Source organism: Eleutherodactylus coqui, chromosome 11 (genome assembly GCF_035609145.1).
Source record: "Eleutherodactylus coqui strain aEleCoq1 chromosome 11, aEleCoq1.hap1, whole genome shotgun sequence".
Classification (NCBI taxonomy): Eukaryota; Metazoa; Chordata; class Amphibia; order Anura; family Eleutherodactylidae; genus Eleutherodactylus; species Eleutherodactylus coqui.
In genome coordinates, this window is record NC_089847.1 from 7,832,507 (window position 1) to 7,851,835 (window position 19,329).

The 19,329-nt window shown below is 50.0% G+C and overlaps 1 protein-coding gene across 1 annotated transcript in view; it reads left to right on the top strand.

The window, feature by feature from the left end:
* The window catches only part of LOC136582669 (pleckstrin homology domain-containing family G member 4B-like), an 82,823-nt gene that overhangs the window by 32,630 nt on the left and 30,864 nt on the right, over window positions 1–19,329 (top strand). The window contains exons 4-8 of the mRNA XM_066583848.1: window positions 36–780; window positions 6,686–6,865; window positions 6,962–7,085; window positions 8,339–8,432; window positions 9,052–9,138. Of these exons, the coding sequence (XP_066439945.1) occupies window positions 36–780; window positions 6,686–6,865; window positions 6,962–7,085; window positions 8,339–8,432; window positions 9,052–9,138 (1,230 nt within the window). The remainder of the gene's footprint in view (window positions 1–35; window positions 781–6,685; window positions 6,866–6,961; window positions 7,086–8,338; window positions 8,433–9,051; window positions 9,139–19,329) is intronic.

The window sequence follows — 19,329 nt, forward strand, 5'->3', positions numbered from 1 at the left end:
GCGACTGAGGTGGGGGATCAGAAGATGCGACTGAGGTGGGGGGATCAGAAGATGCGACTGAGGTGGGGGGATCAGAAGATGCGACTGAGGTGGGGGGATCAGAAGATGCGACTGAGGTGGGGGGATCAGAAGATGCGACTGAGGTGGGGGGTTCAGAAGATGCGACTGAGGTGGGGGGTTCAGAAGATGCGACTGAGGTGGGGGGATCAGAAGATGCGACTGGGGTGGGGGGCTCAGAAGATGCGACTGGGGTGGGGGGATCAGAAGATGCGACTGGGGTGGGGGGCTCAGAAGATATGGCAAATGTCGATGTTTCCAAAAACGTGGCCAGTGTGGAGGGTTCAGAAAACATGGACACTGTAAGCGCTGTTGGTAGAGAAGTCTTGGTACGGCATGAGTTGCCCGTAGCTCAGGAATGGCCGTCATCTGCAGAGTTGAATGACCAAAATGTACAGGTTGCCTTCGGCGACGGACGGGGTCACAGCCTGGCGGCTGACGTCTGTGATGAGCAGCTTAATTCAGTGTATGCTGTAACAATTAATGGAGCTGCAGACGACCTCCCCGTGGACACCGTGGAACAAACCAAACTGGAATTACTTTATTGCCATGTAGGACCTGAAAGTCCACCAAGAAGTCCGCAATATACTAAGCGTGCCCAATCACCCCCAACGCAACTACCTCTAGAGACCCTGCACGAGGATACGGAGGAGGAACAAGGCGCTTCCACTGATGACCCTCCGGAGGTCACAGGAGGGAATGTCGCTCCTCGGGATGCGAGAGGTAAGCCCGGTAGAATTTGTGCGGTGCATGCTGTGTTAGAAGACCTGGGTCCATTGGATCATCACCCAGCGGGTCGATGGGATCATCACCCAGCGGGTCGATGGGATCATCACCCAGCGGGTCGATGGGATCATCACCCAGCGGGTCGATGGGATCATCACCCAGCGGGTCGATGGGATCATCACCCAGCGGGTCGATGGGATCATCACCCAGCGGGTCGATGGGATCACCACCCAGCGGGTCGATGGGATCACCACCCAGCGGGTCGATGGGATCACCACCCAGCGGGTCGATGGGATCACCACCCAGCGGGTCGATGGGATCACCACCCAGCGGGTCGATGGGATCACCACCCAGCGGGTCGATGGGATCACCACCCAGCGGGTCGATGGGCTCATGTGCATAAGGCCATAAAGGACGCCTCCCCTTCTCGGTGACTTCTATACTGGAGCAGTTGACTGAGAACAAGCACTGTTCATCTGTAGGGTTTCTGTTGCAATCAACTGGTTAACATGTGGCCCTATGTAACCCATATACAGGGGGTGGACAAAAAAATGGAAACACTGTATGAAATGCATGCTTTAAGTTACATGGGACTATAAATCATATTTCAATAAGACCTGTAGAGACCGATTTTCAGTGGAGGTAATATGACGCAGACGCTGCTGGACAAGTGAACATCTACCGGAGCAGCAAGGTTCCATTGGTCAGGGGTTTGAGCCATGCAGCTGCTGTTACCAGCTGACACTCAAAACCACCCAGAGCAAGGCAAGAGGTGAAGTAAACACAAATTTGGGGGGAAAGTTCCAAGCGGGGGTAAAAAAAGCAGCTCAGAGTTAATGATTAAAATCCCATGCATTTCATACGGTGTTTCCATATTTTTGTCCACCCCTTGTATGAGCCCACAATAAAATGTAATGGTGTAAGTATTTACAAAGTCCTTTATACTGTCCATCGGCTGTCCTCCTGGATGATATGACTAGCGGAGATGGCCTAGACCGATGTGTGGATCTGACCCCGTACAATGGACCCCTCCGCTAGGTGCATGCTGAATATAGAGGGGGTATATATAGAGTATATATGGCTTTGTCTGCTGGAGGGCTGGCTGTGGTTATGATGGAAGCCCCTCGGTACAATGTCGCATTATCTTGTGCGCGGATCCCCTCAAGTATTTCCGGGCGTCTCCTATCTGTGGGGTCGCTTCCTGTTAGGAGAGGTCAGGATATTGTGTCATACGGGAAGCATGAAGGATACTGCCGGGATTTCAGATGTTATGATGTCATACGGGGAGGTTAAAGGGTCTTATAGGCCCTGCAAGGCACCCTGGGAAAAAGCTATGCAAATGAGTGATAAAATGATTCTCCACAGCGCCACCTACTGGAATGGTAGCTACCCTACGAATCAACAGCCAGCCTTTTTAACTCTGTTACATGCATGCTGCAAGACCTGTGCAGGGTTGAATATTGACTCCTAGGATATCTGCCATTCCACTAGGTGGCGCTGTGGAGCACAATCTCCGCACTCAATTGATGATGCGCCAAAAAAATGGCTTTCATCATCCGCCGGACTTATTAGGGCTCATTCACACGGATGTATTTAGCTTCGCTCCGTGAATACGCAGTGTGCGCACCGACTGAAATTCCACGTATTCCCTGCGTGTCTGGACCCGGCCGCGTTCTTTTTGTTCACGCATTCTTCGCATTTTTCACGTGTGCAATATTTTTTTTAAGGCAGCCGTGTCTCATTAAATGTCCGTGTGAATACGCAGGGAGTTGGCGAGTCCCATGAGCTTCACGCCATCCCAGTGACTTCAGTGCTGATCGCAGTACAGAATACGGACCATAATCGGACATGTTGATTTTTTTTTTCTTTTCACGCGCAAAACTGCGCAGGTCGGAACGCCCGAATGCGAATTAATAGCGTTTCAGCCCGGCGTACGATCAGTGTAAAGAATATGCGCGTAATACGCTGCGTCCGTCCGTCCGTGCGAATGAGCTCTGAATGTCATCCAGTTGCGTAATACGGTGCGTAAATCTGCCCGTGTCAGTGAGCGCCGAGCGTTGGTACGTGAAACGCCATCTGCAGCCTGCGACATCCGACTGCTCCCGACATGAATGGATGGAGGACGTGCCAGGAAGCGGCGCCCAACAGCTGAAGAGCCACAAGTGGCCGACGACTGCGGGAGGGAAATGTCCGAGAGAAGCCAAGAATATCCTAGTCCAAACCACTGATCTCCAATTGGTGCCTTTCCAGCTGTTGACGAACTACAAGTCCCAGCATGTCTGGGTGTTGTAGTTCCACAACTGGTTGGGATCCGCTGATCTGTATAAGTAGGTGATATACCCGGGCGTCGTGTGTGTATATATATATATATTCAATCAATGCCGCTCTCGATGAACCAATGCGATGGCTGTGATTGGTTCATCGAGCGCTGCATTGATTAGTTCTGGAACACTGCTCAGCCAATCAGAGCCATTGCGTTGTGGGTGTGGCATTTATGAATTGGCCAATCAATGCCGTGGCTCAGTGTGTCGGATCTCTGTAGAGCAGTGGGAGGGACCTGGACTGAGCCTGCTACGTAAGTATAATAAGACATCCCCCAAAAATAAGACCCAGTGCCTCTTTTGGGGCCAAAATTATGTAAGACAGGGTCTTCTTTTCAGGGAAATGCGGTATATATTATATATATTACACTAGGTGATATACGTGCGTTGTGTGCCAATTTTATGAGTAGCAGTCGTGGAATATACGAAGTGGCCACAAATATGAGCCGAGCGCCGCACTCTTATGGAGGCCGTCCGCGTCCGGTTTGCTGGAATCCCCGGTAATATTTCCGCGCCCGCCGCCGTTCGCTGTCCGGGGGATGAGTTGGGAGGACTCCGCAGACGGGGAGGAGCTCCGCCATTATCGTTCACTCCAACCGCGGGTCCGGCCGTCCATGGCAGAAATCCTCGGATGTGTCAGCAGCGCCATTAACCCTCTCCCTCCCCTGTGGGCACCTGACTGGTCCCGGATGGGGGTTATTGGCCCAGAGGGGCTTCCTGCTGTATACACACACGGCATTAGTCACCCGTAGGTCACCGTTGCTTTGTGCCGCTGTGTCACCCGGTGGGCGCGGCCGCCCAGACCCGCGCTCTTACATCGTGTGTCACCGGCTTTACAGTCGGGCGATTCTGCACAAACCGAAAAGTTAATGAAAAACTTTCTGTACATAAAGATTAACCCTCGCGGGGCGGAAAGTTCTGGAACTTCTCAGATATTCGATGTGTAGAGTTTGTGCTTTAGTTTTTCAAGATCTCCACTTGCTGTCAGTGAATGGCTTATATCCGGCTGCGGCTGCCCGCGTACTGAGCATATTCGGTTTTGGTCCGTGAATATGTAGCGTTTTCTGAGCTTCTTGCATTTCTTGCGTTCGTAATTAGTGTGTATTTACACCCGCGGTCCGATAGATTTCTGCTTCATCCTGCATATATTTACGTAAATACGCAGGACTGAATAACCCAATGCTAATCAATGAGGATTTAGTATTGCGTATTCCACGCGTACAAAAAACGCACGCAAATACGCCCGCGTGAAGGAGCCTTGATGCCGCACATATGTATAAAACCGCGGCGCTCCGAATTATAGGACCGGCGACCGCGCAGGAACATGCTGTGGATTCATGGACTGAAAGCTGCAGCCGCCCGGTTGCACCTGCCGCATGCGTTTTCTTCCATCCACAGCCCGGCGCTGTTCAGTTCTGTCTGGAGACGGAACCGCTTAGCCGCGGGGATTCCCCTTTACTCCTCCCTGAACAGGAAAAGGGAATCCCCAGCGCAGAAAAAAGTTGCAGAACTTTATATGAAATGTAATAACAGGGAAAGGGATGACAGAACCGCGCCGCGGGATATAAGGGGCCGCCCCGCGGGATATAAGGGTCCGCCCCGCACCTATCCACGGAGCGTTATGTAAGTAGACAGCGTTATAAAAGGTGATAATTATAGCTGTTTTGTACAATATATAATTGCTCCTCTCCGGCGCCGCCCCTTTAAATATTTCCCTATGTGTGAAGTGAGAGGCGTGATAACGAGTATATTACACGGCACACCTGCATCGACCGCGCCGGCGAGGTTTTGTCCTCGGGTTATAAACGTTACAGTTTTATGCGCTGTTTGCATTTTCCATTGTTATGGCTGAAGTGATTCATCGTTTTATGAGCGCAAATCTCTGAGCGTCCGACCGCCGGTTATACGATATAACGGGATATTATAGCGGCGGCCTGTAGATTGGGGGCTCCATCTCATCCGAACCCCGTAGATATGTATGGTGGGCTCCTCGCCCGCGGCCCCCCCTCTGAGCCCACTCCTCGCCCGCGGCCCCCCCTCTGAGCCGGCTCCTCGTCCGAGGCCCCCCTCTAAGCCCGCTCCTCACCCGCGGCCCCCCTCTGAGCCCGCTCCTCGTCCAAGGCCCCCCTCTGAGCCCGCTCCTCGCCCGCGGCCCCCCTCTGAGCCCGCTCCTCGCCCGCGGCCCCCCCTCTGAGCCCGCTCCTCGTCCGAGGCCCCCCTCTGAGCCCGCTCCTCGCTCGCGGCTCCCCTCTGAGCCCGTTCCTCGCTCGCGGCTCCCCTCTGAGCCCGTTCCTCGCTCGCGGCCCCCCTCTGAGCCCGCTCCTCGCTCGCGGCCCCCCTCTGAGCCCGCTCCTCGCTCGCGGCCCCCCTCTGAGCCCGCTCCTCACTCGCGGCCCCCCTCTGAGCCCGCTCCTCGCTCGCGGCCCCCCTCCTCGCCCGCTCCTCGCCCGCGGCCCCCCTCTGAGCCTGCGGCCCCCCTCCTCGCCCGCTCCTCGCCCGCGGCCCCCCTCTGAGCCCGCTCCTCGCCCGCGGCCCCCCTCTGAGCCCGCTCCTCGCCCGCGGCCCCCCCTCTGAGCCGGCTCCTCGTCTGAGGCCCCCCTCTGAGCCCGCTCCTCACCCGCGGCCCCCCTCTGAGCCCGCTCCTCGTCCAAGGCCCCCCTCTGAGCCCGCTCCTCGCCCGCGGCCCCCCTCTGAGCCCGCTCCTCGCTCGCGGCCCCCCTCTGAGCCCGCTCCTCGCTCGCGGCCCCCCTCCTCGCCCGCTCCTCGCTCGCGGCCCCCCTCCTCGCCCGCTCCTCGCCCGCGGCCCCCCTCTGAGCCTGCGGCCCCCCTCCTCGCCCGCTCCTCGCCCGCGGCCCCCCTCCTCGCCCGCGGCCCCCCTCTGAGCCCGCTCCTCGCCCGCGGCCCCCCTCTGAGCCCGCTCCTCGCCCGCGGCCCCCCTCTGAGCCCGCTCCTCGCCCGAGGCCCCCCTCTGAGCCAGCTCCTCGCCCGAGGCCCCCCTCTGAGCCCGCTCCTCGTCCGTGGCCCCCCTCTGAGCCCAGGGATCAGTATGGGTTAGGGTCCTGCTCAGATAAGAACACTGGTTTAGATCAGCTGAGGGTTTGTTGCAATGTGCCAGTGTAGAACAGGACAGAGATTGCTGCTGCTGTTTAGTTCACAGAGAACAGCTTGCACTAATGCAGCTCAGTAAGCTGTTAGCGGTGTCTGTCCACAAGCTTGCTGACTGTTTCCAATGCCTGCAGAAGTCTGAGTGCAGCTCTGGAGTATAATATCTTGTACTGGGTCAGCAATGTCGTGTATTCAGAAATCCTTCACATCTGCGTCGGAGGTTGCAGCATCCTAAACCCCGTGCTGTTTTGTCCGCTAACCCCCAGGGGTCCGGACCGAGGCGATGGACGCCATCATAGTCAGTGTCGTCTGCAAAGCGCATTTCGTAAGACGTATCCAGCTTCCAATGACGGAACAGGAAAACGCAAACCAAGACGCCGCTGTGAACTCCGCCTTAAAGCGGCGATCGTAACCTTTAATCTTCTTTTCGCCGTCGTCTTCCAGGCAGATAACAAGCTGCGGCTTCTGTTTTACAGGACAGACAAACCATCAGGAGAAGAGCCCAGAAATACCCCCGGAGAGAGACCCCTCGCCGTTATGGCCGCTCATCCCGAGCTCGCCAAGCGTCTGTAGGAGGAGTGGGGGTCCGAGCCGTCCCTGGCGGGTCCGGGATGTTAATATGGAGGTGCTGATGAGCGGCGTGGTCTACCTGCCTGGTATGCTGATGGTTGTAGTCGCATGGCGATCAGTCGTCCGTGTGACCGCTGGCCACCATCCCTTCTGCGTGAACCGCCATATTTGTCTCTGTTTAGGCACACGGGATCGGAGCGGACGCGCGCTGGTGATAATCAACACCCGGAACACGTGCTGGCTGAACCCGCACTGCAACACCGCCGAACTGGGGCGCCTCCTGTTGTACTTCTACAGCACCGTGCGGTAAGAGCAGGTCCCCCCCCTTCCCCCGTGGGGTCATGTACCCCGACTGCGCCCGTGCGAATCCTGTGCGTTCGTTTGGCACGCAGATTAACGCTTTTTGTTTAAGTTCCTCCCTTGTTATCATGATCTGCTTGCTGTCTGTGAACGGTCGGCAACCCACAGAGATCTAATATTTCTCTCAGCTGGGAATTTGATACAATTGTATCCATTAGACTCCTGCACTGATACATTGTAGCAAACCCTCTGCTGTGAGCAGTCTGACCGGTGGGCTTGTAGTGTTCGGCTTTTTTTTTTTTTTTTGCTGCATTTTTAAACCACAGAAAAAAAACTGCATCCGTTATTTTAATGCTTATTTTTACTGCAGTTAAAAACCACCCAAGAGTGAACACAGCCCTAATGACAGCAAGCAGAGATCTTACAAAAATGGGAGGTAGTAAACTGCGGAACCTTTTGCTTATATAATGAATAAGAGGATAAGCCTCTGATTGCTGGGGGTCCAACCGCTAGGACCCCAGTTATCCTTAGACCAGAGCCCTGAATCCCCCGTGTGAACGGAGTGACGCTGCACATGCGTGACCGCCACATCTATGGGACCGGCGGAGATCGATGCGCTCAGCAATCACCCTCCATCCCATAGAAGTGAATGCACTGGGGGTCACACATGCGCAGCGGCGCTCTATTGACATTCAGGCCACTGGATCACTGGAGATCCCAGCGATTAGATACTTATCACTATACTGTAGATACAAGAGAAATGCCTTTACTGGAAAAACTCCTTTAGGGCTAATGCCCACGGCCGGATTTCCGCCGCGTTACACCGCAGCTATTGGGTAATAGTGCAATGTTTACGCTGCGGCATTCCACCTTGGAATTCCGCACCGTGAAATAAACCGCGGCGTGTTCTAAATGCCGCAGGAATACGCGTCCGGCTTCCAATGCAGTCTGTGGAAGCCGGTTGTCACACTATACTTCTACTGTCAGTACAGCGGAAGTATCCCGTGAATATGCGACCCCTCCCAACGTCAGCGCATCAGGCGGGACGCGCACAGCGGATCGGGGAGGGGAGTATGGGGTCTTTAGGGGGGTGCCGTGACGGGCTCTGCTGTGATATTCCGCTTGCGGAGCCTGTCACGGCCATGGGCATTCGCTCTTAAGCGTAGCCCCCATTACGGCTCCACACGACATGCCTTGTGTTTCTGCTGCTGTCTGTGATATAATTTGCGCGGCACCGCTGATCGCCTTTCTTCTTCCAGGAAGGACTGCAGAGCCCTGGGCCTGACGCTGTTGGTGGACGCTCGCAGGTGCTCCCCGGTACCGGCCGTGTTTAAAGCCATTCACACAGTGCAGGTATGTGTTGTGTCCGCCGGGGACCGTTCTTGTAACACGTTGGGGGACGTTGATCATAAGACGTTGAGCAGTTCGCATAACAGCCGATCACATCGCTGCTTTAATGTCCGCGCCGGCCCCACTTCTATATACTGAATACACTTGAGCTACTCATAGGCTCCTTCGGGGGTTTTGCTGGCGCCCTGCACCCTCCTGCCACCAGTCCTATCACTTCTAATGCCATAGTGTCAGAGATTGGGGAATTTGGTAAGCGTTGCGATTCCGAAAGACGGAGGAAGGTTTGTGGGTTCGCGGTGAAGATTCTTTACGCCTCTGGTCATAATCCAGAGTATTGGGTGATTGTATTGACCATCCCAGGACACTCCGCCGATCTGCAGGACCCCCGATAGCTGCTGTCCTTTGTGCTATTACCCCCTGATAGTAGGACCCCACCAGCTATGTGATGCGGCCCCCCATATCCCGTAGTCCTGAGTAGTTTCCTCATCTCTAGTGATGATCTGGTCTGAGACATCTCGTCCTTATCTCTGTGGGGGTTACACAGGGTGGTCCGGGGTGGTCCGAGTAATGTTGGGGATTGATGTAGCAGAGCTGCAGTAGTAAATGTGTCTCTCTGTTCCAGGCTGCTATTCCTCATTGTATCCACGGAGTATTACTTCTGACAGAGAAGGACCTGGTCCTGTCCTCGGAGAGACCCCACGGCCTGCAGGTAATGGGCCTCATTGGGCGCTCTATCCACGTTGCATGCTGTCGTATTATTTGCACAAATCGCAGGGTGGCGCCGGTCGTCTGGATGACTCTGCTGTTGGATTGTAGATCTCCTATTTTCGGAGGGGTGTAGAGTATTAGTAAGGCCGGGCTCACACCAACGGGGCGGATTTCCGCAGCGGGAGACGCTGTGATCCTTCGCGGAAATTAATTGTGAAAGACGGTGTGGGCGCAGCGTATCCTCCCCCCCCCCCCCCCCCCCCCCCAGCCGACATTCTGGCTTGTCTATCTATTTCCCTATGAAGTTGTGAGCGTCTGAGTGTAGAGTAAAGGTCTGTTTATCCGGCACCTAATGCCGGATTAGCATGGCATTCCCTGATGGTCTGGCACCAGAACTTTCCTTCTGGCGGAGGCGTCCTTACCTGTTGTGTCCAGGGTGTATCAGCAGGTGGCGGTGTTAAAGGGGTGTTCCCATCTCTGCAAGTTACCCCCTAACCATAAATAGAGGATGACTTGCCAATTGGTGGGGGTCAGACTGCCGGGACCCCCACAGATCTGGAGAAACGGGTCCTAATTTCTGACAGCGGTGGTCGCATGCCATTCACTTCAGTGTGCCGGCCGGAGATAGCGAAGTTCAAGCATTCAGCCATCTCAACTAGTTCCCATTGAAGTGAACGGGGCAGTGGCATGCGTGTTTGACACCACTGTCTGTATTTAGGGACGTTTAACGGGCGGGTGGAAATGGCCGTTCACAGGTTATGTGATGGCGTGGGAAAAAACGGACAGAGGCAAAAGGCTTTCGAACGTTGGCGGAGGTGGGTGGGCTCAGGCTGAGTCCCTATATGGCGCCAGATCTTTTCAGCAGGGATGCTCTACTTGTGTCACCACTGACCGCAGTAGGAGCGGAGCCTTCGCCTAACAGCGCTTCTCAGCCCCTCCTCAATCACCCTGCTGCTGGTCTGGTCGGGGTTCGAACCGGCGCTCTGCTGCTCCTCTCCTTCCCCGACTGTCACTTGGCCGGCAGAGGGGCTTTACACACAGTGCTGTGGCGCATTATACGCCACAATTTGGCGCTTGGCAACCCCAGCCCTGTGGTGGATCTGTTGTTCTGGCGCACGGCAGGCTAGACTCCTCCCCCTGCAGGAGTCCTTGTGTGTTTGGGCGGAGCTTCGTGGTGCCTACTCTCGCAGAGCCACGCGCCTGCAGAAGGGGCACCCCATGCCGGAGTTATTTCTCTGTATGTGTGGAGGTACCAGTAGTCGGAGCCCCCCCAATGGACAAGTTCTACCCTATCTTGTAGATAAGGGATCACTTCCAGGGATCGGAATAGACCTTTATTTCGATCTTACAAGGTGATTGTAGATCACTGTGACTCCCACCACTACTGAGAATTAAGGGGCTCTGTGATGCCCGGCTACCAAGCTCAGCTCTATTTATGTGATTGGCACCGATTGATCAGGGGCGCTGCTGTACTGGCACACGGTGACGAGGACACCTCACTGAATTAGCTCTGCGGCCCCTTTTAATTTCATGAACCGTTAGGGGTCTTAGAGGTCAGACATCCACTAATCATAAACTGAAGGTGTGTCCTGGCGATATGCCATCACTTCACAAGATGGGAATACCCCTTTAAGGCTGCCATTGGGTGCGTGGTTGGGACGCCCTGATGCCGACGCTGTAGTAAAGGCGCAAACTCTTCAGGCACGTTTACTGACAGATTTCTTTCCGGCAGTCCAAGATGTCCTTTTACCAGGGCTGCACGGCAGCGTGAAGATTGTCGCGCCGCACTGCGGCTTGTAATTGTCAATGGCGGCTTGCTACAACCAAAAACAACCACAATGCAACATTCGCAAAAAAACCTGAAACTGTTGGATTTGTGGTTGCAAGTCGAACACATGACCTCGCCATCGTGGACTGTAATGCAAGTTGTGTGTTTTCAGCCCCTTCCCTCCCCAAAATGTAAACTTCTGTCCTGGCTGGGAGGCCGCTCTCTCACCAGCGTGTGAACATATGTCTCATGGGTTGTGCGGGCTCAGCTTCTGAGCCTGAGCCATCCTCAGTGGGAGATGGTTGTGAGAGACAGCTGCTCTTCTGCTGCAACAGTGGGGATCGGTGAGTACACTGATCCCCGCTGTTAAGCCCTTACATGCTGCAATCAGTGTTGATTGCAGCAGGGCCGATGGGTTGCATGGCAAACGGACCCCAGACAATAGCGCCCGTGATTGCCACGGCCTACCACTAACTAGTGATAATACACTGCAGTACAAAGTGTTCTTTCCAGCTGGTAACCATTGATAGATGAGCGCTTTCAGATGAACTTCACTCGCAGACACTGAGGAAAGTTCTGCAAAGTCAGGCAAGAGTTCTCACGACTCAATCATCATCATCTCTCCGGACACATGGCGAACGCCGACTCCTCTTCCCTCAGCTAAACAGAGAATGAACCCTCCAGAGGGGCGACCTGGCGCCGGGTGAGCGACCATACCTCCTCTAAACCTGCACCACCTGCCAGCGTGGACATTGTGACCGTATTTCTGTTAATGATACATCAGTTATGGATGCCAGCATGAAAGCGATGTTGGAAGCGGCACAAATGTCTTTACAATCCAACTTGAGAGACTTCAAAATAAAGCGGCGCACCTGGAGGAGGGGTTCCCCCGCAACAACGTCGAGTTCTGGGGAATCCCAGGAACGGTCTCCACCACTGAGTTAATGCGGGATCTCATAAAATCGCTGTTACCGGAGTCTTTCTTGCGGGTTCTTGTAATTGACGTCTAGCGCTGCACGCGCCAGGAGGAGTTTCTTTCACATCAAAGAAAAGCTGTTGGAGGCGGCGCGGAGAGCGGGGCTCATTACCTGCGCCTTATCGAACATTACGGATTTATCCGCTGCAGCTTTGGTGTGAAGGCGACAACTTCTCCACATCGCCACAACGCTTGGAGACAATATAATAGCATACAAATGGGGATTTCCCGTGCGCCGCTGATAACCCGCGAGGACACAAGCTTTGTTGTTAAATCGTTGGAAGTGCCACAATGGAACCTGGATGTCTCCGTGCCTGCTGGGGATCCTAGACAACTGGGTGCCTACAGGGGGAATGGCACGTCGGGGAATCTCACAAACAAGGTCATCTCCAAATCTGCCCTGCTGGAATAATATTACGAAACACTCAAAGTTCCGAAACATCAAAAACGTTCCCCCTATAGTCCTCGGCTCTGGCGGGGCGGCTCCGTTTCCTTCTCGTGAAGCGCTGTTTATCGTTGTTGCGTTTTTACCAACACAATTTCAATCCTATGTTGGAAACATTACAGGAAGATTCACAGACTCTGTAAATTCCAGATATCACGGATGGGAAGTAGGGCCAACCTTAAAAAGCGTTTATTGCTGTAAATGCCGCACTTATGCCGCACTCCCCCTATTGAACCACTGGAACATGCTTTATAAGCAGGAGCAAAATCCTATCTCAGTTTGGCTGGGCTCAACATAAACCAAGGGGGGCCAACTGTATTACAGGGGACTGCTGGGCGGGGGTCCAGGCTTCCCGGATATTCAAGGCTAGTATATAGCTACACTTGTTGAGATCTGAGAACCAGCAGCACTGGGTCCGTACTGAGCGCCACTTGGCTTCTCTTGTTCCTTTATGGCATCTACCTTTTCCATGACTTGACAAAATCCCAAATCTCTCTCCCGAAAGAATATATTAGCCTCGACTTGTTTCCATATGCCATCCAACATCTGAAGCAGTGGAGATCAGCGCACTTACTGCAAGGAATCTCTTGTGTCATTTGAGCAGCTCACCTCTCCGTATCCTTTGCCTCCAGATCACCGGTACAAATATCCAGCATTTCTTACATAAACTGCTAGTATTTCGGGGTAATTTAAATACATTTCAGATTACAGCCTCCATATCCATGGCTTCACGGTCGGACTTGGTCCAAAAAACATACTTACTAAGAGAGTCGGAGACAGAGTTAGGTCGGAAATGTAGCGTCAAAGAATGGAAACCAGCGTTGTCCTAAAGCCCCGGAGCGCAGAACACCCAGAAACATGAATCCCACTCGGCTGGTACAGTACTATACGCCGGATCGCCCGGCCCAAATGTATCCCAGCGGTTCAGCTGATTGTTGGAGGATCGTTGCTGCATAGATTGTGGAACCGCCCTCTTCTCCATCCATGTTGCGTTCCGGTTATTCTCCTCTCCGGTTCGCCGTGCGGGAATCTCCTTCATTGGCTTTGATGAATATCCGTCCCCGAATGATCCCGCCGGATTCTGGCCTGCAAGGTGCTGCTATCATCAGCCTTAATTATACTAAGACATTGGGAAAGTATTGACCCCCCCCCCCCCCCCCCCCATATAGGAGGAACTGTCACCCTGATCGTCCGGACCCGCGGCTGAAAAACGCGTGCGTGCAAATCATCTTTATCCTTGAGATTTCAGTATATAAGGAGCGGCCGGGTGTCTTATATTCAGTGCAGACCGGGATGAGTGCTGGGTAGAGATGAGCCGGTATACTCGCTCATCTCTAGTGCTGGTTTTTACTTCTGCAGACTCTCTTGCTTCTACATTTGTCATTTCCTCTTGTTTTCCCTGCTATTAGTTGCTTATCTCCCTCTGTTATGTAATTGTTTAAACCAATAGATGTTACTTTAACCCTTTCCAATCCCCTGTCTGATGTCTAAAGACATTCTGATTGAAGGCTGTACAGCTCCGATGTCGAAAGACGTCCGGCAGGGTATTCTTCCTGTATATTACAGGTCGCTCTGTTGTGGGGGAGGCCTCTCTGGCATGTGCCATACCCCAGTACTGGCTCTAGCCCCCTAGGAAACCCTGAATCCAAAATTGGATTGCAAAGGGTTAATAACATATATAATCTAAGACACATTATATCGCCACTGAATGCTCTTATTGTACCTCTATATCATCCGTGTTGGCTTATTATCGGTTGTATTTGGTTTTGCTATGAAAAACGAAACATTTTCTAATAAATATTAGTGAAACAAAAAAAAAGTACTGCAGTGTATTATCATAGCATTGCAGGTTCAAGTCCCCTACAGGGTCATAGAAAAGGTAATACATAATAAAAATAGAAGAAAAAAAAAAAAGTGTCTTTTTTTGCGTACTTCCCCCTCGTTTATTGTTACCTACACAATAAACTCAACCCACTTTTTTTCCAGCAGACCAAATGCTATAAAAAAGAAGAAAAAGCTAAAAAAAATGGAGGGAAAATGCTTTTTCTGTTAACGTCACTTTCCAAAAATATACAATAAAAGTGATCAAAAAAGCCATTTGTACCACCAAAAGCTACAGCTCCTCATACATATAAACAACAAGCCCTCGCAGAGGTTCGTCGCAAATAAAAATAAAATGGAACTTTGAACGTAATGATGCAAAAAATACAGAATTTTTTAAAAAGGTTTTAAATGTGCAAAAGTGGTAATAACATAAAAAATATATAATATTGGTATTGCCCTGATGTTGCCAACCCACAGAAAAAAGTGTATCCTGGCATTAATGCTGCATGATTAATGCTGTAAAGTTAAAAAAATGAGTGTTTTTTTTTCTCCCCCCCCCCCCCAAAAAAAAAATTAATAAATGTATACAATACATTATATGTACCCCAAAACTACATCACACAGAAAACAAGCCCCCCCTTCCCCCCAATATGGCCATGTCGACGAAAAAATAGTGCGTGTCACTAAGGGGTTAAATATCCAAATCGCAGCTAGTCTTGGGCCCGCACACGACTTATTCTGATACTTGGTGTGGCCCCCGGCCTGATCCGGCCCCTGGATCTCCTAAACTCGCTGGTCTGTTCTAAGCTGTGACGTAAAGCCTGGCGGTCCGCTGTGAGCCTCTCCGTGGATTCTGCCTGTTTCTGCTGCTCCTCCAGGATCCTTTATTCCAGGATCCTCTAATTGTTCCGAAATCCAATCTTGCTGTCAGGAACGTCTGACTTAATTGTGACAAAGCATATGGGACCCCTGAAGTGTGCTGTGTGTACCACCTGCCCCCAGAGGCCGCACGGGGGTCCCGATTAGCTCTGAGCCTGACCTCTTCCTTGTGCGCCCCTTCAGGCAGACGCTTCCACAGACCCTAATTTAGAGGCTTTCATAAACAGATCCTGTTCTTGGCTCATTAGGGCAGAATAACTGAGGCCGATGTTGGGCGATGACCCCCGACCCCTGAGGCGGTGAAGCCACAGATACCATTATTTATTTCCCAGACGCTAACCGCAGCGCACATCTTAAAGGCACAGTGTACCGGAAAATAAGTGAAGAGGACTTGGGGCCGTCTGGTGAAAACCTAGTTTGGGAAGCTGCTAGAATGGATGTGGTGTATATTGATGGATGTGGTGTATATTGATGGATGCGGTGTATATTGGTGGATGCGGTGTATATTGATGGATGTGGTGTATAGTGATGGATGTGGTGTATATTGATGGATGTGGTGTATATTGATGGATGGGGTGTATATTGATGGATGGGGTGTATATTGATGGATGTGGTGTATATTGATGGATGTGGTGTATATTGGTGGATGTGGTGTATATTGATGGATGTGGTGTATATTGGTGGATGTGGTGTATATTGGTGGATGTGGTGTATATTGGTGGATGTGATGTATATTGATGGATGCGGTGTATATTGGTGGATGCGGTGTATATTGATGGATGTGGTGTATAGTGATGGATGTGGTGTATAGTGATGGATGTGGTGTATATTGGTGGATGCGGTGTATATTGATGGATGTGGTGTATATTGATGGATGTGGTGTATATTGGTGGATGTGGTGTATATTGGTGGATGTGGTGTATATTGGTGGATGTGATGTATATTGATGGATGCGGTGTATATTGGTGGATGCGGTGTATATTGATGGATGTGGTGTATAGTGATGGATGTGGTGTATAGTGATGGATGTGGTGTATATTGGTGGATGCGGTGTATATTGATGGATGTGGTGTATAGTGATGGATGTGGTGTATATTGATGGATGTGGTGTATATTGGTGGATGTGGTGTATATTGGTGGATGTGATGTATATTGATGGATGCGGTGTATATTGGTGGATGCGGTGTATATTGATGGATGTGGTGTATAGTGATGGATGTGGTGTATAGTGATGGATGGGGTGTATATTGATGGATGTGGTGTATATTGATGGATGTGGTGTATATTGGTGGATGTGGTGTATATTGATGGATGTGGTGTACATTGATGGATGTGGTGTATATTGATGGATGTGGTGTATATTGATGGATGTGGTGTATATTGATGGATGTGGTGTATATCGATGGATGTGATGTATATCGATGGATGTGGTGTATATTGATGGATGTGATGTATATTGATGGATGTGATGTATATTGATGGATGTGATGTATATTGGTGGATGTGGTGTATATTGATGGATGTGATGTATATTGATGGATGTGGTGTATATTGATGGATGTGGTGTATATTGATGGATGTGATGTATATTGATGGATGTGATGTATATTGATGGATGCGGTGTATATTGATGGATGTGATGTATATTGGTGGATGTGGTGTATATTGGTGGATGTGGTGTATATTGATGGATGTGGTGTATATTGATGGATGTGGTGTATAGTGATGGATGTGGTGTATATTGGTGGATGCGGTGTATATTGATGGATGTGGTGTATAGTGATGGATGTGGTGTATATTGATGGATGTGGTGTATATTGATGGATGCGGTGTATATTGGTGGATGTGGTGTATATTGATGGATGTGATGTATATTGATGGATGTGGTGTATATTGATGGATGTGATGTATATTGATGGATGTGATGTATATTGATGGATGTGATGTATATTGGTGGATGTGGTGTATATTGATGGATGTGGTGTATATTGATGGATGTGGTGTATATTGATGGATGTGATGTATATTGATGGATGCGGTGTATATTGATGGATGCGGTGTATATTGATGGATGTGATGTATATTGATGGATGTGATGTATATTGATGGATGTGGTGTATATTGGTGGATGTGATGTATATTGGTGGATGTGGTGTATATTGATGGATGTGGTGTATATTGGTGGATGTGGTGTATATTGGTGGATGTGGTGTATATTGATGGATGTGATGTATATTGATGGATGCGGTGTATATTGGTGGATGCGGTGTATATTGATGGATGTGGTGTATAGTGATGGATGTGGTGTATATTGATGGATGTGGTGTATATTGATGGATGTGATGTATATTGATGGATGTGCTGTATATTGATGGATGTGGTGTATATTGATGGATGTGATGTATATTGGTGGATGTGATGTATATTGATGGATGTGGTGTATATTGATGGATGTGGTGTATATTGGTGGATGTGGTGTATATTGATGGATGTGATGTATATTGGTGGATGTGGTGTATATTGATGGATGTGGTGTATATTGGTGGATGTGGTGTATATTGGTGGATGTGGTGTATATTGATGGATGTGATGTATATTGATGGATGCGGTGTATATTGGTGGATGCGGTGTATATTGATGGATGTGGTGTATAGTGATGGATGTGGTGTATATTGATGGATGTGGTGTATATTGATGGATGCGGTGTATATTGATGGATGCGGTGTATATTGATGGATGTGGTGTATATTGATGGATGTGGTGTATATTGATGGATGCGGTGTATATTGGTGGATGTGGTGTATATTGGTGGATGTGGTGTATATTGATGGATGTGGTGTATATTGATGGATGCGGTGTATATTGGTGGATGTGGTGTATATTGGTGGATGTGGTGTATATTGATGGATGTGGTGTATATTGATGGATGTGGTGTATATCGATGGATGTGATGTATATTGATGGATGTGGTGTATATTGATGGATGTGATGTATATTGATGGATGTGATGTATATTGATGGATGTGATGTATATTGATGGATGTGGTGTATATTGATGGATGTGATGTATATTGATGGATGTGGTGTATATTGATGGATGTGGTGTATATTGGTGGATGTGGTGTATATTGGTGGATGTGATGTATATTGGTGGATGTGATGTATATTGATGGATGTGATGTATATTGATGGATGTGGTGTATATTGATGGATGTGGTGTATATTGATGGATGTGGTGTATAGTGATGGATGTGGTGTATATTGATGGATGTGATGTATATTGATGGATGTGATGTATATTGATGGATGCGGTGTATATTGATGGATGTGATGTATATTGGTGGATGTGATGTATATTGGTGGATGTGGTGTATATTGGTGGATGTGGTGTATATTGATGGATGTGGTGTATAGTGATGGATGTGGTGTATAGTGATGGATGTGGTGTATAGTGATGGATGTGGTGTATATTGATGGATGTGGTGTATATTGGTGGATGTGATGTATATTGATGGATGCGGTGTATATTGATGGATGCGGTGTATATTGGTGGATGCGGTGTATATTGATGGATGTGGTGTATAGTGATGGATGTGATGTATATTGATGGATGTGGTGTATATTGGTGGATGTGATGTATATTGATGGATGTGGTGTATATTGATGGATGTGGTGTATATTGATGGATGTGGTGTATATTGATGGATGTGGTGTATATTGATGGATGTGGTGTATATTGATGGATGTGGTGTATATTGATGGATGTGGTGTATATTGATGGATGTGGTGTATATTGGTGGATGTGGTGTATATTGATGGATGTGGTATATATTGGTGGATGTGGTGTATAGTGATGGATGTGGTGTATAGTGATGGATGTGGTGTATATCGATGGATGTGGTGTATATCGATGGATGTGGTGTATATTGATGGATGTGATGTATATTGGTGGATGTGGTGTATATTGGTGGATGTGGTGTATATTGATGGATGTGATGTATAGTGATGGATGTGGTGTATATTGATGGATGTGGTGTATAGTGATGGATGTGGTGTATATTGATGGATGTGGTGTATATTGGTGGATGCGGTGTATAGTGATGGATGCGGTGTATAGTGATGGATGTGGTGTATATTGATGGATGCGGTGTATATTGATGGATGCGGTGTATATTGATGGATGCGGTGTATATTGATGGATGCGATGTATATTGATGGATGCGATGTATATTGATGGATGTGGTGTATATTGATGGATGTGATGTATATTGATGGATGCGGTGTATATTGATGGATGCGA